Source organism: Abramis brama (genome assembly GCF_963993115.1).
Source record: "Abramis brama genome assembly, chromosome: 16".
Classification (NCBI taxonomy): domain Eukaryota; kingdom Metazoa; phylum Chordata; class Actinopteri; order Cypriniformes; family Leuciscidae; genus Abramis; species Abramis brama.
The window spans coordinates 6,709,782-6,730,729 of record NC_139978.1 but is presented as its reverse complement, the minus strand read 5'-3'; the positions used below and the strand labels follow the sequence as shown (position 1 = coordinate 6,730,729).

At 36.6% G+C, this 20,948-nt stretch overlaps 3 protein-coding genes across 5 annotated transcripts in view; 1 reads left to right on the top strand and 2 right to left on the bottom strand.

Annotated features, from left to right (window-relative positions):
* Positions 1-19: 19 nt before the first annotated feature.
* ubl4a (ubiquitin like 4A) lies at positions 20-4,310 on the bottom strand. The gene is made up of 4 exons (XM_084138777.1): positions 4,144-4,310; positions 1,805-1,910; positions 1,456-1,667; positions 20-415 (listed from the first exon to the last, which is right to left on the bottom strand). The coding sequence occupies exons 1-4, from the start codon at positions 4,189-4,191 to the stop codon at positions 308-310; spliced, it is 474 nt and encodes a 157-aa protein (XP_083994903.1). The 5' UTR covers positions 4,192-4,310; the 3' UTR covers positions 20-307.
* A 645-nt stretch (positions 4,311-4,955) lies between these two features.
* Positions 4,956-9,710, bottom strand: b2ml (beta-2-microglobulin, like). Its single transcript, XM_084138773.1, has 4 exons — positions 9,492-9,710; positions 8,597-8,872; positions 7,834-7,857; positions 4,956-6,091 (listed from the first exon to the last, which is right to left on the bottom strand). The coding sequence occupies exons 1-3, from the start codon at positions 9,553-9,555 to the stop codon at positions 7,844-7,846; spliced, it is 354 nt and encodes a 117-aa protein (XP_083994899.1). The 5' UTR covers positions 9,556-9,710; the 3' UTR covers positions 4,956-6,091; positions 7,834-7,843.
* A 5,211-nt stretch (positions 9,711-14,921) lies between these two features.
* Positions 14,922-20,948, top strand: part of prkg1l (protein kinase cGMP-dependent 1, like) — a 40,084-nt gene continuing 34,057 nt past the window's right edge. The window contains exons 1-2 of one of the 3 annotated variants that reach the window (XM_084138340.1): positions 14,922-15,059; positions 15,283-15,494. In XM_084138340.1, the coding sequence (XP_083994466.1) occupies positions 15,031-15,059; positions 15,283-15,494 (241 nt within the window). In that variant the 5' untranslated portion in view covers positions 14,922-15,030. Of the gene's footprint in view, positions 15,060-15,134; positions 15,495-20,948 lie in introns of those variants that run through there. The other 2 variants (XM_084138338.1, XM_084138339.1) reach the window with 2 other exon arrangements.

Here is a 20,948-nt window from a genome sequence, read left to right as displayed (position 1 = left end):
AGCAAGAAAGTGCTCAAGCTGATCAAGAACACCTTTTATTATCATCGTTTTACCATTTGCACACAATATTTACAAAGTTGCACTAAAAGCACCACCGGTTTCCTCTTATGGGAAAGCAATGGTAAGCATCGTGGCCTCTTGAACATCAGAGAAGCCCAGTCTGATGTGAGGGGGACGTCTGACTTTTATTTTCCTCCCTAGAAGTCCATGTGAAGTACATCCTACTCCCTGGCCTGGACTTCTCAAACCATGTATGTGGTAGGAGGAGTTCAATGGAGCTGGAGTTTTTCCATCAGTCTAGTGTGTTTTAGTCCATATATGAGGTATCCATGGCCTCTGTCTCAGGGTGAAGCAGGCGGCTGGCCAGACGCTCAATATCATCCAGACTGAGCTGTCTGAGGGAGCGCTCATAATCCTGGGGGAAAGAAGAAGAAATCAACCTGGGATCTGTCGATTCCTGACCAAATCAAACACTCAAATGTTGTACTATTCTCATCATGACCAATGATTTTATGATACATTTATGATGCTCACTTCTTACACATTCAACAAATGGAATATTATTATTGAATTCTGCTTTCTAAAGACTGAGGAAATCAAGAGCAGTGTTGTTATTGTAAACTAAAACTATTCAAATCCTCAAATTCAAATCCATCTTCGTTATCTGACAAAGCTAAAAAATAAAATGTATATATTAGAACTTAAATGAAAATTTGAAATTGTGTTGGCAACTAAATGAAAGTAGAAGTACTAAAAAATATAAAATAATAATAAAAGCACATAAAATCACAAACTAAATTGAAAAATTTAAATATAAAAATAAGATTTCAGAATGTATAGTAATAAACACTATAATAGCAAATAAATAACACTAAATGACACTTGATAAGAAATGAATCCTTTTAATTCCATTTAAATAATAATTCCATTATTATAATTTATAGAAGCAAGTGTGCACAAAAATAATGCACAAAGACAAATAATGTGTTTTTTGAATATTCAAGTATGAAAACCTATTCTAGTAAAGCCCAAAAACAAAATCAACACTTTGAAAAAGGACATACTGTATAAGGTCCTCTTTAAAGGCGCAGTTTTGTATAATGCGTTGATGTAATTCCCACTGAAACAGGAAGCTAAGGCGGGACATATTGAATGGCTCCTCCCCCTTTTCAGATAGCCAATAGCGTTTAGTTTACGTTTAGCGTTTAGCAGTGATTTGGAGCACACCAGCTTATTCATAACCTTAAGGCTAACATATTTATACTAAAAGCTAAAAAACTTTTGATTTCAGGGGGCCTTTAAGGTCCTTGGGGTCAAAAAGTAAAAAATAAATAAAAATAAACTTCACTACAAAAGACATTAAAATGACGACAACAAAAGGTAAAAGAAAGAAAAGGAAAGAAAAAGAAAGATAGATAGATAGAATCACATCATCATATTTTTGTCTGTATGTACCTTAATAAGCTGCTCCTGCACTTTTGCAGCGTCGGCTGGGCTGAAGTGTTTGGCCAGGACAGTTGACAGTAACTGCCATACGCCACTGCCCGCTCTGTCGTTACTCCAGCCGCTGGTCCCCCCCGCGCCACTGCTCCTCTCTCCCGCGGGACGCACCACCAGGTTCAGCTTAGCCTCCGGGCCAATCGAGTAATCACTCAACCTGTGTTCATCTGGAAACACCAAAACAACCGTCAACACACCGCACACACACTGGCCATGACTGGAGGAAATCGAAACATGAATGAGTGTTAGTGTTACCTTAAATGATGAATGTATGTTTACATATGGCAAAACAGAAAGCTTTTACCTGCGAGCGCTTTTCCTTTATACAGCAGTCTCTGCTGACTTGGAGGGATGTTTAAACGCTTTGACACCAACTCTTTTACCGTCGATACCTTTTCATTTTCTGTCACCTGTACATCAAAAGAACACGTCTGCTGACAAAAGCCTTGTATTCACTGGCAGAGATGATATATATACACATGACCTATATTTGTGTAACTAAACAGATTGCTTTCTCTGTGTAAGTCTAACTGGGGTTATAGCAGGGTTATTTTGAGTTTTTTTTTAAATGAAATATTCATTTTAAAGGTCCCGTTCTTCGTGATCCCATGTTTCAAACTTTAGTTAGTGTGTAATGTTGTTGTTAGAGTATAAATAATATCTGTAAAATTATAAAGCTCAAAGTTCAATGCCAAGCGAGATATTTTATTTAACAGAAGTCGCCTACATCGAACGGCCCGTTTGGACTACATCCCTCTACTTCCTTCTTTAATGACGTCACTAGAACCGTTTTTTGACTAACCTCCGCCCACAGGAATGCTCCCTCAACTCTACCGAAATTCGTTTATGTACTTGCGCACTTCTTATAACTTACTGTGTTTACTCAGCTCTTACGGTGATTTTCTGAAGTAAAACTGACGCTTCATCTTTTGTGTGATGTACAATAAACTTTATTAAACTCATCAGTATATGTTTGATCATCATTCGGACCTGGTCTGAAACAGCAGACTTGTAGGCTATTAATAAATAATGGATACATACAAGCAGATGACAAATACGTTATAATAACCGTAATTAAACTACTAAACTATACCTGTTCCATCTCTATACAGCACTCTGACTCTGTAGGCATTATTGTCCGACTCGAAATGAACACCTTTACTGAGAGTTTCTGATATTATCATCATTCCGTGAGATGAGATTGTCCTGAGAGACTGAGCGCGAGCTCATGAAGCTCCGCCCCCTGTGCCGTCCAGCAGCAGCTTATTTGCATTTAAAGGGCACACACTAAAACAGCGCGTTTTTCTGAGCCCCAAAAAATGACAATTTAAACATGCTGTAAAAAATGATCTGTTGGGTATTTTGAGCTGAAACTTCACATACACACTCTGGGGACATCAGAGACTTATTTTACAAAAGGGGCATAATACGGGACCTTTAAATTATTTGTCTGTGCACATCATTGTTTTAAAAAAAAATCATGTGGCCTCATCATCTTTATACAAAAAATAAAAAATAACTTCCTCTCCCTCTTATTTTCTCTGATGACCTGTATACTGTCGTGAGGGCGGGGCAACCTGTCACTCACATGAGATCCACCAATAGCAAACCACAACCATCCAATCAATTCCCCATGGACAAAATCAAGTCCCGCCCTACATTTGTTCTTGTTCGAGAAGCCGTTTCACTCGGATATACGTCACAATAGGGAAGAAAAAACTATTGTGACTTCCATTTCATTCCGAAGTAAGTCGAAAAACAAAAAAAAACACTTTACTGAAACATGTTACTTATAAAATAAAAGTTAAAGGGTTCACACAAAAAAATGAAAAATTAATTTTCAATGAATTTAGGCTAGGTTTTTATTCACATACAAATATTGATCAGCGAACATAAACAGAATCTCAACAGCAATTGCTTGCCTCGCCAGATCTAATCTCATTGGTTCTTGCAGAAGCTCAAACGTGCTGCGTAACACCAGAATGAACCTCATTGGTTTTTACATTTTTTTTCTTTAACTGACGTAAAATATGTTAACCAAAACATTAAACTCATTTTAGCTAGTTACTGAGGCATTATTTTACAATTTGATTTAGTTTAACTTGCCTGCTTAAAAATAGAACTGGAATTAAAAGAAATAAATATGCAAAAATTATATTAAAATGTATAAAATAGTACCTCTTTAAGACTAAAATAACACTGTTACACAACAAACAAAAACACCAATAAAGTACTCATACAGTAACTAGTAAATAAGCACATCTAATCAATTAACTGACAACTCGGGTTTGCCTGATCTAACTAGTTTACTGCCACTGACCGTGACTCAAAACTTACTGATCTTTCTACCTAGACATTATTTCTGTGAATCACAGACACGTTCAACATCGCATATGAACACAAAATCATCTAGGCAGGGAGATCAATAGGTTTGTGTAACCGCGTCTGGAGAGTGTTAATCACGTCTAACGAGCTACAGCAGAAATCAGTGGCTGCATCATGATCTATAGATCACTGGCTAGCACATGTTAGCATTACATACACAACATAAAGATGAATAGAAAGCTGCAGCACAGTGCTATGCTAAAGCAGCTAACACAGCCACATTACTACTTCAAAACACCAGACGACTCACAAGCTTACCTGAACATTACACTCTTTTCCTTGAAGAGGTTTTACAGTAAGAATCATCTTTACATTTATAAAATTAAATACAAAACAAAGAATAGATAATTATCTCGCTGGACATTCGTGGACTAGCAGCCGACGTTTCCCACGGACATGACGTCAATGACACTGCAACTGCGCATGCGCGGTGAGTGCGCCTCACCCAGCTCAAGAACGTGCTTTTTGAAGTGACTTGACAAACAGGAAAACAAGTATTAGGAGACTGGAGACATTCTGAGTGGGTCATGAAAAAAACATGCCCAAATATGTTGAAAATAGACTCCAGTCTTGTGCCAGACCATAAACCAAAACTCAGATCCAGAACAGAACAAGGTTACGCTTTATTTTAAGGCTTCCGTGTTACAGTGTAATTTTACATTTAAGTACTGAGCAATATTAATAATGAACTGCATGTACTTTCTATAGGGTTAGGGTGAGTTGCAGGTAAATATGCACAATTTATAGTTACTACAGTAATTACAAGTAAGGTGTTACAAAGACAATAAAAAAGGGGGTTACACTTTATTTTAAGGTGTCATTGTTTTAGTGTAATTATACATTAAAGTACTGAGTAATATTAATTAACTACATGTACTTACTATATTGGTTTAGGGTTAGTTGCATGTAATTACGCATAATTTATAGTTATTACACAGTAAATACATGTAATATGTGTAACAAGGACACTAAAATAAACTGTTACCCAGAACAAATTTGAGGCCCAGACCACAAGATCACAACTAAACCTTTCATTTTTAAAATTTTGTAACATAAACACACACACATACTTGGGAAGGAAAACATTTTATTTATCTGAATAACATAACATTATGAATTATACAGTCAAATGTTCATACATCATGGACATAAAGTAAGCTTCCATTTCTAAGGCTTTTTCATTTTTAGTCTAATTTTTAATCCAACTTCTAATTTTTAATCTTCCATCCTTGATTTTACAATGAACCTCTTTTATTTATGGTAAATTACACACACAAAAAATGCCTTCTGGAAGCTAAAGGCTGTTGAAACATTATAAACATGTTTGAACCAGTGATTGCAAGAATTAAGCCACTAAAATTGAGAAGTCACTTCTCCTGAATCTTCAAATTAATTACATTTCAAACAAAAGTAATTTAGTTGTAAAAGTGCTCACGAAGACTAAATTAAAGCAATAAATTTCACGCCCAATATTTATAGTAAATTGCTGGATAGAGAATATAGAGTGCAATCAAAAGAAATTAAAATAGATAGGAAGTTAGATATTTCGGTTACACTTTATTTTAAGGTGTCATTGTTACAGTGTAATTATATAGTTAAGTACTGAGTAATTGAGTAATATTAATTAACCACATGTACTTTCTATAGGGTTAGGGAGGATTAGGGTTTGCTTGAGGGTTAGTTACATGTAATTATGCATAATTTACTGTTATTGCTATATGGTAAGTACATGTAACTATGTAACAATGACACTGTAAAATAAAGTGTTACCGAAATTTCTCTTCATCCTCTTAGAAAGCATATTACTACTGAATCTAATCAGCACAGGCAGCATATCGTACAGCAGGGGTGTCCAATCCTGGTTCAGGTGAGTTTAATAAGTGTTGGAGATCAACTCTGCTGGACGCTGATCTTCCAAGAACAGGATCAGACACCTCTGTCCTAAACAATGAAGCTGAGAAATTACATGAGGGGTGTCCAATCCTGCCTCTGGAGGGTAACTCTCCAGCAGAGTTTAGCTCCAACTCTATTCCATCTGATCAAGGTCTTCAGGGTGAGAGAAACTCCCAGCCTGGTGTGAGATTGGACTTAATATTATCCCTCCTTGAGCAGGACTGGATACCCCGAAATTACATGATGAATTCAAAGCAAATGTTTCAGTTTAGGAGAAAATGGGAGTAAGGAAGAACTGTTGTTTTCCCGGAATCTGTGAAAAAATAAAAAAATAAAATAACATACAGTTCCTGATAAATGATCCAGCTAACAATATTTTTAAGACAGTAACTGAAATACATAAACATTTTTTTTTTTTACAGGATATGCTATAAATTACATATAGTATGACAGGGCCGTAGCTTGAGGATTCGGGACCCCATTAGAAAAAAATATTGATGTCACACACCCTGATGAAGGCATGTAGCCGCAACGCGTAGGTGTACTTCTCACCAATTTTTTAAAATAAGCCAGGAATGAAATAAAGGCTTTTTAACTTTTTTCACTAACATTCGAGTGCCTTGGAATTCATGTCTTCAGAGATATATTATCCCACAACCAAAGAGCAACGAGATTTTATACACCCCATGCAGCACTTTTGTTTTTGCATTAAACATAAATAAATACATATAGAAATGCATAAATAAATAAATACATGTAAAAATACAGAAATAGCCATTTATATTACCAAAATGTATTTATTTTCACTATTATTTCGGCATTTATTTATTTATTTCTACTTTTATTTTAGAAATTGACAAGAATGCAGTCAAATTTTAAAAATAAAATCATTTCACAACTCTCCAGGCCTCCCTCTCCTTCTTTTCATGGCGTTTCTGGTTCCCTGATTTATATTTTCTTTTTTTTCCGACATTTTGACTGCTGTCAGTCTGCTGTCAGTCTTTGGTTCTGTTCACGAGCTGGGGTGGGACTTCTGATGTTTGTCACGGACTGAATAATTAATAGAGAGCCTAAGTCCCTCCCCTTCCGGTTGACCACCATGGGACCTTACTTCGGAAAAATATTGTATGGTAGTCAATGGCGAGAGACAACAAATATTTTGATCTCGTTTGAATTGTGCCCTGAATTACACATATGATGTTTGTCAATTTAAAAGATACATTTTAAAGTCAAGAAAGTCGCAGTTTGATGTAAAACTGTTGAGGTATAAGACTGTGAAAATACGTAATTACAGAGACTACAAACCCAAAAGGCGCACATGTGACGTCATACCTTTTCTCTCAATGAATGAAGCTAACTTTACTGAAGCTAACGTCTGTCATTTTCTCTATAGTCTTACGTTATAATCGTAACGTTACGCCGTCATGCCTGAGTGTTTTGTACCAGACTGCACACATACGAGCAACGGTGACGTACATAGTGCGAGACGAGAGATGTAGTTCACTGAGCGATTTTCACATAAAACTAAATGTTACTCTTCTGTTTTATGACAAACTGCGACTTTCTTGACTTTCATAATTATCTTTTAAATTGACAAACATATGTGTAATTCAGGACACAGTTCAGATGGAATAAAAAGATAAGTTGTCTCTCGCCATTGACTACCATACATATTTTTTTCGAAGTAAGGTCCCATGAGCCGGAAGCGGCGGGGAGGGACTTAGGCTCTCTATAAATACTTTAGATCGGACTAAACCATTTTTAGGGAGGTAAGAAAAGCAGATATCTGGAAAAAATATTTAACCAAATTGCATGTTTTTGTGGTATTCATTTAAATCTCAGGCATACAACTAATATAAATATTAGAATTATTCATACAACAGGGGCCTACAGTATATAGTATAACTGCTGGATTTTGTCTATAATTGTCACCACCTTTCACCCCACTAGCGACGGCCCTGAGTATGCATTATGTAAATTACAAAACAACAATTACTATTATCAAACATTCAAGCCTTTTTGTTCAAAACTAATAATAATATGATCAGAACTTACAGTTGTGTGTTCACATGTCGGGCTCTACAAGAGAGAAAAACAAACATTAATTACATTTTTTTGGTCTCTGTTCATTTAATTTCATAAGTCTCATTTAATTAATTATCACAATGTTTTTTTGTGCAGTGAATTATTGGCTGTTGAGAGCGTGAAACTCATGAGACATTTAGAAGCCAAGAAAGAAAGAAAGAAAGAAAGAAAGAAGATTAGTTAGAAAAATTAGATAGATAGATAGATAGATAGATAGATAGATAGATAGATAGATAGATAGGTTAGAAAGAAAGGTTAGAAAGAAATAAAGATTAGTTAGAAAGAAAGAAAGAAAAGTTAGAAAGAAAGATTAATTAGACAAAGAAAGAAAAGTTAGAAAGAAAAAGATTAGTTAGAAAGAACGATTAATTAGAAAGAAAGAAAAGTTAGAAAGAAAGATTAATTAGAAAGAAAGAAAGAAAAGTTAGAAAGAAAAAGATTAGTTAGAAAGAACGATTAATTAGAAAGAAAGAAAAGTTAGAAAAAGAAAAAAGATTAGTTAGAAAGAAATAAAGAAAGATTAGATAGATAGATAGATAGGTTAGAAAGAAAGAAAGAAAAGTTAGAAAGAAAAAAGATTAGTTATAAAGAAAGAAAGAAAGATTAAATAGATAGATAGATAGATAGATAGATAGATAGATAGATAGATAGATAGATAGATAGATAGATAGATAGATAGAACAAAGCAGCTTCTTTAAGCAGTGACCAGTTCAAACTTCAGATTTGTCCTCACCCCACATGTAGGACTTTTCAGGTTTCTCCATGTGACGGACTTTGCAGGAGTAATGCTCTCCAGGCTGGGGCTTGAACTCCACATATTTAGTCAAGTGGAACTTCCAGCCCTGTTCGAAGGCCAGGTCGGTCTGAGTGCTGCCTGGGATCTCCACCCCGTCCTTGAGGAGCTTAATGGTGATGTCAGGGGGGTGAAAGCCACTCACATAGCAGATCAGTGTGTTTGCTTTGCCGTACTCTCCAGGGTTGCGGCTGTACACTTGCACTGTTGGCTCAGCTAGAGACAACACAAAAAAGAAACATTTTATTTTTCATGCATCTTATTTACTTGTGCATGATGTATTCTGCGTAGTCTATAATTTTTCGTTATTATGGCAGTAAGTTTAACACAAGAAATATTATAAATTAATTATTATAATTTAAAAATAAAATATTTTATTAAATAACATGTTATCATGAGTCCTTTGAAAGAAACTTGATAACTACTACCAACCATTAATATCCGGTTAAACGAGTTTTTCTAAATCACATGGTTTTCCCCCTCCGTAAGTGAAAGCGAAAGTAAAATGTTCGGGGGGTTTCAGACAAACAAACATGTCTTAGACATGTTTGAATAACATTTTTGACAGATTTCCACATGCTATTTAAAGTTACAAAATCAATACGTTTGATATTTTAACCATTTTAAAGGATTTTAACCTCCGTATTCCTCGCGTTAGCTGAAAGTACGTCATAGCCTATTGAAGTCGAATAACATAATGATTCCTTAAAACTACAGAAGGATTCGAACGTATTTGATATATATTGCGTAAAAAGCATTGAAACACAAAACATTAATAATAGCATAAGAAGATTGGCAGAACAACTTTGTCGGAAAACAGAAGCGTTATACTTACATTCTTTGGCAGAACAACTAGCGCTCAGAAACACTAGAGCGACCACAGCGAGTTTAAACCACATGATTTTCACAGCAGTAATGTCTTCAGTTTTCGATAATTCTTTTCAAAGTTATGGCCGAGTCGAGTTCACGTCTAGCCTTCTGCTCACTGCCTACACACAAAACGCGGAAGGACGGAAATGGAAAAACATTCGGGTCAACAGATTAAACCCCGCCCTCAAATATTTTTTAACAAATCATATATTGCCTTTTCTGTTGCTAGGTGACAATAGGGGTCTGATGGTTGAGATGACTTCCATTACAGTCGACGTGAAATAAAAATCGACCCTTTTCTTTTTTTAATATTGCATTATTCATTATAAATGATTTATTCGTGAACATCTTTTTTATTTTTATTTTAATTCGTGTGCCTCATAATATTTAATCAAAATAAATTTCTTGCAAAATTCTTGCAAAGACATTCTCTTCTCTGATGACCTGTATACTGGCCTGAGGGCGAGGCAACCTGTCACTCACATGAGATCGACCAATAGCAAACCACAACCATCCAATCGCCATGGTAATTCTAAAGTGAAGATCATGGTAATCCACTTGTAATTATTGACTCAAGTTACTACATCCTTCTAAAGGAATTACTTTTGATTTATAATGGCCTAAAAACCCCAAACGCAAGGACTTTGTAATAATTTGCCCAACTTTTTTGGGTTAAAAATTATCCAAAATCAATTTTTGAGCAAGTACATAACCAGCCAGTGTTCAAAACTCTCTGCTTGCCGTAGCTCGATTCAAAATGGTAAGCTTAATAATGTTTTTAATTCCAGTGGTGGATATCCGCGGGAAATTCAAGCATGTCTTTGCGTCAGTAGTTTTATACTATTTTAAATAAGTAGTAAGCAAAATGTACTAAACGTGAAACTAGGCTATAGGGCTGGACCCGAATATTAGAATATTCGTTCGGTGGGTTGGTATTCGATTTGAAAATTTGACATTCGTTTTTTTTTTTTCACATCTGGGATCCCCCGCGAAACGGTTCTCATTCGCGCTTGAATAAGGCCGGCGACACACTGACTGCGTGGCATGGCCGTTTTTATTTCGGCTCCCATGTTAACAGGTTGGAGTTTGCACACTGCCTGCGTGAGACGCGTCTCTCAGGCGCGGCTCGAGCCACGCGGAAAACGCATGCAAGCTAGAAATAGAACCGACGCGCAAGTGTTCCAGCAACGGGAGTGTTCTCTGGCTAGAGCGCAGAACAGCGGAGTTTGTATGGACGAAGTGCATGTCTGAGCTTGTGTTTTGGGTTAAGCTGTTGCTTTGACATTGTGGAAAATAGAATAATAGAAACAAAATGTATTAGCCTTTTTACCCGTTATTATCAATCTAAATTAATTTCGTTTTTCTTTATTTAAATTTCGTTTTTCTTTATTTAAATTTCGTTTTTCTTTATTTAAATTTCGTTTAATTTCTTTATTTAAATTTCGTTTTTCTTTATTTAAATTTCGTTTTTCTTTATTTAAATTTCGTTTAATTTCTTTATTTAAATTTCGTTTTCTTTATTTAAATTTCGTTTTTCTTTATTTAAATCTACCCTTTACTGTGTCAGTAATTTTGTTAGTCAGAAAAATATTAGACTACCTTAAAAGTATTGCTTAATTTAACAGACCTGTGTGTGTGCGTTTTATATCACTAAAGGCCAATTTATACTTCTGCGTCGGGTGCGCGTAGTAGGTACGGCGTAGCATACGCATAGACGCATATCATACGTCGTACCCTTCGCCGTACCCTGACGCGCACCTCCTCAAAAATGTAACTACGCGTCGCGGCGACGCGGACCGCAAGATCTGTGATTGGTCGGCTTGGTAGCATCGCATTTCCTCCTACACATTTCCGGCGTGTTCTTCTGCACCGCCCGTCATTTTTAAATTCGGTTCAACCGTCAACAGGTTCACAGGTTGCACGTACCATCTCCTCCGACGCCTTCTCTCGTTTCTGCCTTTTAGTTTTAGTGATTTCACTAAAACTGTTTTTCCACCTCGATAAGCTCCAACTCCAACATGATCCACTTTCTTTCAGACGCTAGTAGCCTAAACTCAAAACAGCCGCGAGGAATCTAAACACAGTGGAAAATTAAAACCCGCCCCCGCCAACTAGCGTCTCGGTGGTGTAACTGTAGAGCAACACAAACATAACGCAGAAGTATAAATGCTCACGACGGAGTCACCTACGTGCGTAGCCTACGACGTACACTACGGCGTACACTCGACGCAGAAGTATAAATTGGCCTTAATGCAGTGTCCACTCCATTCTTGGACGCGTTCTCTGCCTGTGAGGTGCGCCGCTTCCCGCTCGCGCTGTTCTGTAGTTTACTAAAAGTGTATTAATTCTGAACGTGTCGCGTCTCGCGTGTCCATCTGGCTACTCTTAATGCAAAATGGCTCTATATAAAGTGTTATAATTACATAAATTATTGGAATATTGCTTGATGTTGTAACGTAGCAGAATGAGCTTTAACACTGTGTCGCTTTAACACTGTGTCTACATGGACGCGGCCATTATTTTTTTGCCACTTTTGCCCGTTCTTTGTGACAGCTTTTAGGTGCTTTATTGGCAGCGCCATCCTTACATAAATCACTGCACGCTGCATTTTTTTAAATATTAATTTATCGGCCATTATAAATGCCGATACCGATAGTTAGGAAAATGCCTAATATCGGCCGATAATATCGGCCCGCCGATATATCGGTCGGGCTCTAAAATGCTTACATGATTTTTTTTTTTTTTAAGTGAACTACCCCTATAAGTATCTTTTTATGTTCATTAGAGTTATATGAGTAAGTGATAAAGAATGATTTATAGAGATAGTTCACTTTGAAATTAAATTTTGGTATGTTTTAGCTTACCTTAAGGGAATTTAAGATGTTAAGAATTTAAGAGGTCTTTGTTTCTGAAGTAGTTTCAATTTTGATATTTTTAAGTCAAACTGTTCTTGTCTGTCAGTCAGTCATATAATGCAGGTCTATATGGTCACTACCTGAAAGAGCACGATTGTTGTCACGATTTGTTATGATTTCTCTTACATTATGAGCGCGCTTTTTGACGTGCCTACATTTGTAATTAAAAAATTTTGGTCAGCAGGAAAAATTGTCTAACGAACAGTTCTGTTTAAAAATCCGTACTGAAATCGAACCGAAAGCCTCGTACAGAATGGTTCAATACGTGTATCGTTACACCCCTAAAATATATGTATGTGTGTATATGTATGTATGTATGTGTGTGTATATATATATATATAATTAGTGCATCACCATTATGCAGGCAAAATTTTTTAATTATTTATATTAATTTATTAATAATATTGATATAAATTATTGTCTATATTGATATAAATTATATAGTCTCAATCTATATTCCGTTAACTCTATATTGGCCAGCTCTAGTGTGCATCCTAGCAAAAGTGAATGACTGTAATTAGTTAAAAATGATTGTCAACAATGCTTTTCTTGAGCAATATTTTTTTTCTTTTTCTTATTTGGCAGACGCAGTGATGACCAACTTTCCTTCGGCGACTGAATGGGAAATAAAAAATGCAATATCTGGTCATTTAAACAAGCACCAGGGAGAGCAGGGGGTGGTGGTTATGGATATAAAGCTAACAATTAATTCTTAAAAATTTTAGTATCTTAAGTTGTTTTACATATTTTCCAGTATTTTATTTGTTCATTTTTATGTTTGAATGTTGTCTAAGTTGTTAATATAATTGTTCTAAATAAATCCCTTTATAATCAATTAGTTTGGATGGATTTTCATTTATGAGAACCTGTTATATTTGAGTGAAAAGAATCCTTATGTCTCATTTTGTTGTCTATTACATGTATATGTAGTGTAATTGATGACTAGTCTATTCTTGGGCTGTGGTTAGACGTCTATTAGATTTTCACTGACAGCCCAAAATCAGCCTTGTTTTAGCCTAGACCCATATTGCCTGTCTATTAGACATATATATGTAGTCGTTTAATAGCTGTCTAATTGATGACTAGTCTATTTTTGGGCTATGGTTAGACGTCTATTAGACGTATAAATATAGTCATTCAATAGCTGTCTAATTGTCTATTTTTGGGCTATGGTTAGACGTCTATTTGACGTATATATCTAGTCATTCAATAGCTGTCTATTCTTGGGCTATGTTTAGACGTCTATTAGATTTTCACTGACAGCCCAAAATTAGCCTCGTTTTAGCCTAGACGTCTGGGCTATGTTTTGACGGCTATTAGACGTCTATTAGACGCAAAATTGCTTGCTGGGTACTTACTTGTTCAGACGACATTTTCCGGTGAAAATTCTTATGTTGGTCATACTTCCAAAAAGTAGAATCTGTGATTGCGAATGACAGTATCCACACCACCAGCGCGGATTGACAGCCGCACATTCTCCTCAAAACATTGGATTCATCCGCGCTGTGCCATGCCGAGGCACAACGCACATAAAGTTGATAATTCCGCGAATAACTGCAATTGCAAAGAGGAAAAATTGCAGACTGCAACTTTAATGCGTTGATGTAATTTCCACTGAAACAGGAAGACAGGGCGGGACATATCAAACAGCTCCTCCCCTTTTGTAAAATAGCCAATAGCGTTTCGTTTATATCACAGCTTGACCAGAGCAGTTGAGATCTAACCGTTTCTCATCATAATCTCCTCCATATTTCTTTAAAATATAGCACTCTGTGCAGAATTCAAATGGGTCCGATACATTTTCTGGTCTGCGGCGACTCGCACATATTATGATCCGCTCTGTGCTATAATCACTTCGTGTGACACTAACGTGAAACCAGATTTAATTCACCCCAAAAATATTTACATTGTCTGAATCGTTCCCTATCCCCTATATAGTGCATTATGTGCCATTCAGTGTAAAATCGTAATTGTGTGAACAAGTGACCGATTTTAGCAGCTTCAGCATCTATGTATAATGTAGGGGGGCGGGACAGACTCTAGTGAGCATTTGATTGGACAGAAAGTCTGATGAGAAGCTGAAGTGCAAAATGATGTCATCAAAATCATTGATCCATATTGGCAGAAGTAAGTTTTGAATGCATATCATCTAAATGCGAATTGTGTCATTGTTTTGGAGCACACTATAGCTTAGAGATAACAGTATGGCTAACATATTCATACTAAAAGCCAAAAATAATTTGATTTCATGGGGACTTGAATGCAAGGTTGAATGCAATGAAAACCGAGTATTTTGTGTCATCAGTTTATGCAAGTCGTCTACCCTAAACACTGTGGTCATAGTATTTAATTCTCCATAAATGTAGGCTAATTATTAGAATGAGCCCTCCTACATACAGCCCTCTCTCTCTCTCTCTCTCTCTCTCTCTCACTCTCACACACACACACAAGCACGCACTCATATCACCGCGAGTGCTGTGAAGACATGATTCAAACATTCACACTCTGGATTTCTCAAGTAAGCTATTCCACAAACTGACCAGCTGTAATTCCTGAGGGAAAATCGCCTTCGCCGTCTTTGTAATTCCCATGTTCCTCGATCGTATTAGGCTATTCAGGTAAATGTCTTCTTCTGCTATACTATATTTAAACAAATTAAAAATAGGCTAAATTTGGCTTTGTTGAAGCTTCTTATGGCTTCTTATGCAGCGCTGCTTGCACCTTAATAGAGTATTAGTCGTCGAGCTTTAAAGACTTAAAATATTGCAGAGCAACTTGAGTTTTGTCTGCCATTAGGCTACTTTATTTGGATTGTTCAGTTATTTCACTCCACAGTCCCAGTCTATCCCCATATATATATATAGGGCTCATGGGCACTCTCAGAGATCTTCAGTTCGCACTTCAGTTGAAGATTGAGGAGTTACGGCAAAGAGATGCTCTTATCGACGAGCTGGAGCTTGAACTGGACGCTAAAGATGATCTGATACGACGCCTTCAGGGGGAGCTCGACCGTCTGCGCCTCTCCGCTCCAGGCATCTCAGCTGCCACTGCTGGTACTGAAAGACGTTTTATTTTTTTTAAAATGTCTTTTAAGCTATAGGCTAAGTCAGAAATAAATTTTGACTAGATAGTTTTTTTCTCAGAGAGAGGTCTTTTTAAAAAAATATATATATACGTTTTTATATAAATATATATAAAAAATCAATAATAAACATTATAAATAATAATAATAATAAATATATTTAAAAAAAATCTGTGTTAAAAAAAACATTCATTTTCACACGCAATGAAAAATCGAGAAGCAAATGGGACACTGACATCGACAGACAAGACAGGTTATTTTTATATGAAACAGAGTCTCAGCTTTGAAATTCTGTCAATGTTATTACGAAATTCAAACAATAAAAACCGTTTTGGCGCTCAAGCGGACGTGAACCGATCATCTCTTCCTCTTTACTACTTGTTAATAGTAAATTAACACGAATGAACATCAGAAGGTATGTTGAAAGATAAAGTGCAACTTAAAGAAATGTATCATATCTCATGTAATCACTCAATCAGGGTTTCAACCGTGGAAAGAGGTCAATAATACAGCTTTTAAACACAATGTTACATTTACCTCAGAAAAGCCATTTGATAAACAGGATGTTATCTAGAAAAAATAAATAGAGGAGTATTTTGCTAAATATATATGCACTGTATTATTTATTTATTATATTTTGAATCATATCATTTAAAATATTATAACACTATTATTATAAAAAAGCATATTAAATGTGGTGAAAATCAAGTCTGTCAATCTATGTGGTGTTTTTAATATGCTTTAAGACAAACCATGAGCAAATTCATAATTCAACACTATTAAGTATCTTCTTCTTAAAACTGCAGTGAACCAAAGACATTCTCAAAAGTCTCAAGAGAAGCCAGGTTATCCCGGTATATATTTCTGTTGGTATGAAAATCGTGTACATTTAGCAATATAGCGGGTGAATTATGTATATGATGTATATTTCGATGTTATGATGAACTATGCCTTTCTCCACTGATGTTCTGAGTTTAAAGCATTTATAAGGCTGGTTTTTAGAAGGCGCTCTTTGACTCTGAGATGGCGGGAACATGGTTTGTGTAACATTAGCATCACATTATTAGCTTGATAACGTAGTCAAGCAAAAGGCTAATCATATAAATTACCGTTATGTGTCCGGTGTTGTAGAGAGCGATACATTAAACACATTACCATTCTGATACATCGACTTGTAGACGAGCCTGTATAATTCACTCTTCCACTTCTGAATCAGTTTTTGGTTCAAACAGTATGGCTGAATTAAATTCAGTGTGCAGCATTTACTACAGTAAAGTTGACCGAGTGTATCTCTGAGCTGGTGTGAGTGAGTGAAGGCGTTGCTAATATAAGGGTATAGAGCTACATACAAGCTATTTTAAGGCATTAAGATTTTTTTTTTCTCAGGAAAAAAACTTTTAAATATGTCATTTTGGTGATTAACATTGAGTTTTAAGAGGTACAATTACTGACTACAGGGGGACTTTAATGTTTACAACATTACTTGAGAGATTTTTTTCTTAATTGAGAAAAATGAACATGTAGCTACTGTATACCTTATATTTATTCAAATGAATCGATATTGAATCAAGATCGGAATCAAAACACAAGCTTATTAATTTAAATCGTGAAATTTGGGTCAAGCACTAATAAAAACAGTAGCCAGTTAGTGTACAATGTAAACATTGTGACATGTTGTCTCTAAACTTCTGTTTAGTTACCAAATAATCAACTAATAGCAGACGCCACTACTCACTACTAAGGGGAGTAAAGCTATCTTTACATCCACCTTGTATGAAAATTTTGTGATATCACATAAAAAATGTGTGCTGGAAACGGCAAGATGCACATAATATTTAAAAAATGCGTTTAAAAACTTGTGCAGTTTTTTTTTTTACCCGATAAGAAGACATGCACATAAACTACAGTACATTTACCAAATTACTCATTATTGATGCGCAACAAAAAAAAAACTCATGTCACTTTTCCTCAACAGAGGATCTGATTGGATAACTGGACTAACCAGGGAACCCGTTTTATTGCACAGCATATCAAATGTTGTTTTTTTCACTCTGAAATGCCTGAGCCAAAGCCTGTCATCAAAGTGGCTGGGTATAATTACCTGCCAGTCCCAGAAGCGTCTCACACGATTGCACTCCCAAACACCAGGTATCAGCCACAGAACGCAAGATAACATGACAGTGTTTACTGGGTTTGTCTGCAGATATGGGGAGAAATTTCAAGTGTAATGCCAGTTTTTCCTGACCTTTGTCTAATTGACAGGTTTTATTTGTTCCTATCTCTGGCTTTTAATTCAATCAAATACACTGCTGAACAATAACCACTAATTTGTATTCTGTAATATTATTTCTTATATGACAATTTTATGACTGTTTATGTACTACAAACACTTCTGCATTGAGTCATCATGGATTTTATACAATGCAAAAAAATAAAAATAAATTGCTATCACAGAATTAGACAGAAAACATGTTATATAGTTTCTATACTGTAATAAAGGCTGCGTTCAACTTCATCAAGTGGGCGAGGGAGTTTATTTGGACAGACCCCGACCCCTCGATTTTGACAGAGTGAGTGAGTCTACTCAATATGTACACTTCAGGCTGATCCATAGACCACAATGCAACATGATTGCGATGTCACTGTCAGGGTTATGTTCTGTCTTGTCTTAGTTTTCATGATGTTCAGTTTCTGTTTTGCTTTGACCCAGTTTTCCCATGTGTTTTATTTGATTCATCCTATTCATCCTGTCCCTCATTAATTAATTTGTTAGCTCTTTTGTTTGCCCTTGTGTATTTAAGCCCTCAGTTTCTGTTAGTCCTTTGTCCTGGATTGTTTCATGTCAATGTGTACGTGGTTGTTGTTCTTCTATTTATTATTTTGATTTATGGATTAAAAAACTATTTTGCATATCTCCTTCGTCGGTCGTTTAATTACAGCCATCCACCGTGACAGGATCCAGGACCTACAAAGACTCAGGTCATGGATCTGGCTGACAGAAGAAGACAGGCTGAGGACTAGAGCGTTATGTGGAGGAGTTTTTGGAATATTCCCATCTGGTGAGCAGGAGCGATTCTACGCTCAATGCCTGCTTTTGTATGGGACTGGATGATGAGTTATTTTAAATTCTTGCTCCCGGTGAATGTTATACACCCTTAGTTCGGTGGTTCTCAAACCTGTCCTGGAGTACCACCAACCTTGCATATTTTGTATGTCTCCCTATATCTGACACACCCATTTCAGCTCTAGCAGTCTCTACTGATGAGCTCATGAGTTGAATCAGGTGTGATAGATGAGGGAGACATCCAAAATGAGCAGGGCTGGTGGTACTCCAGGACAGGTTTGAGAACCACTGCCTTATTTGATTATATTAATTACGTCCTCTGGCTAAATGGTTCGGATTTCATGGTGTCATCATTTCATGATGAAGTTAAAGGACAATACAAACCCTCATCCAGTCCCATACCAAGAGCGTTTGTGTGCTCCAGCTCACCCCGAACCTGCGACCGAACCTTCCACATCCCTCAACATCGGAACCATCTCATTCATTCTTCCAGTCTTCCCTCGAGCCCAGAAGATGGTTTCGAACAGCGTTGACCTGGTAGCAAAAGTCCTGCGTTTATTCCCATCCAGGTGGCTCTGAAGAAATCTTCCCCTCTCTGGTCCCCACATCCAGAGTCCACTCCTAAGTCCATTCCAGAGGGGGAAATTCCCGAGTCAGTTCTGGAGACTGGAATTCCATAGTCCACTGCAGTGGGAGAAATCCTCGAGTCTGTTCCAGCCAGTGAAATTCCAGAGTCTGCTCTAGAAAGTGAAGTCCCTGAGCCTGCTCTCGACAGGGAAATTCCAGAGCGTAGTCCAGAGAGTGCTGCACTGTCCATAATGGCTCTGTCATTATGTGTCTGGGCCACACACATCCACTCCAGCCCCTGAGACCGCTCCCGCTCCTCTGTTGTACATCCGGATTACATTCATACTACACACATTCATACTATATAGAACGTACTTTTTTTAGTGGTTGTGTAGTAATACCTATTCAAAATAAGTACCTACACAAGACAGTAAGAGACTTTGGACACAGCCCTAGTCTGCTACCTATGGCTATATAAGGGATATCCTGTAAAAGTCAAAAGTTATTACTTCTACGCGTCCGTTTTGACGTTTCTGGGAGAGAGCGTCCTCTGGCTTCCAGTATGAATGAAACATACTTTACATGAGAGTTTAGCGCTCCATAATGTTCACATCTCTTCAATTTGGATAATTAAACATCAGGTCATGCATAGACTATCTCGTCTCTTTGAATTTGAATCTTGCCCAAAGAAAAGTACAGCGGACAAATTTGCATTTTATTAAAAGTGCAGGGGGCATGTCATATTCTACGCTCCTATTGCATGCTTAGCAATATATTTTTAAATAATTTCATTAGCAATTTTTTGCTGTCATAATCTTTCATCAAAATGCCAGATACTTACCCCTGTCATATTACTCACTTTACCTTCTAGCATATGAAAGGCCACAACTTACTTTCTTCTGTAGATAATAAAAGATATTTTGAATTTTATTTTACCATATATTTGAAGTCAGTGAGTTCCAATATTTTTTGGTTGCCAACATTCTTCAAAATATCTTTTATATTCCACACATTTTTTATTTATTTTTTGTACAATCTCTTCTGGGAATGGATGGTGTTAACTTCTCTGCCCTGTTTCCACCTGGTGTTAAGATGCATTTTCAGTGCTCCGATCACAAGTGGTCAGCCGAGACGTAGTTTCCACCTATTAAAATGCATGTCTTCTGTGACTACTTCTGATTGAATTTCTTTGTGACACTCCCCTCTTATTTTGTCACTCTACATCACTTTCTAGGTAGCAAGGATTTATAGTACAAACACTATTGACTGAACAAACCCATGTTATGGATTACGTGTGATCAGAAAGGAAGCAACTGAAAAGGATAAAGAAAGCAGCTGCAATTTCATTTGTAATCCATGTGTTTTGCTACAATGCAGCAAAGTTAGAATTGCATAATGTTTTGGTGCGCTTTCTTACAGCACGTCCCACAATGATTATGTATTAGGTCAGTAGGCGAAGTGTAGGTGGCCTTTTGTTAAATACACTACAAAAGCAATTCGGTTGAATGTGTTTTCAAATAGCTCTGGAAATGGTCGAAAGTGGACAAGCTCAAAATGTTTTATGCCCCGTTTACACCTGTATTTAGCGACGTCAACTTGCTATCAGATAAATGACAATGCATCAGGGCCTTTGTTTTCATTTGCATTAGTGGTTGCTGAATCACTTTGTATTTGCATATAGATGAACTTTGCAAACTCTAGCAGCTCAACATTGTAACTCCCATTGAAGCCCCTCCACACTGCCAGTGACTGTTTTTTGATAGGTTACATAGCGATGTAATGGTTGGTCCTTTG

What these genes read in the sequence shown, in the direction of transcription:
- ubl4a (XM_084138777.1), bottom strand. Translation starts at nt 4,191, where the DNA reads ATGATTCTTACTGTAAAACCTCTTCAAGGAAAAGAGTGTAATGTTCAG. An exon ending in TAAAGGAAAAGCGCTCGCAG is followed by an intron (nt 1,668 to 1,804) that starts GTAAAAGCTTTC and finishes TGGTGTTTCCAG; the next exon opens with ATGAACACAGGTTGAGTGAT. An exon ending in TGCAGGAGCAGCTTATTAAG is followed by an intron (nt 416 to 1,455) that starts GTACATACAGAC and finishes TCTTTCCCCCAG; the next exon opens with GATTATGAGCGCTCCCTCAG.
- b2ml (XM_084138773.1), bottom strand. Translation starts at nt 9,555, where the DNA reads ATGTGGTTTAAACTCGCTGTGGTCGCTCTAGTGTTTCTGAGCGCTAGT. An exon ending in TAGTTGTTCTGCCAAAGAAT is followed by an intron (nt 8,873 to 9,491) that starts GTAAGTATAACG and finishes TGTTGTCTCTAG; the next exon opens with CTGAGCCAACAGTGCAAGTG.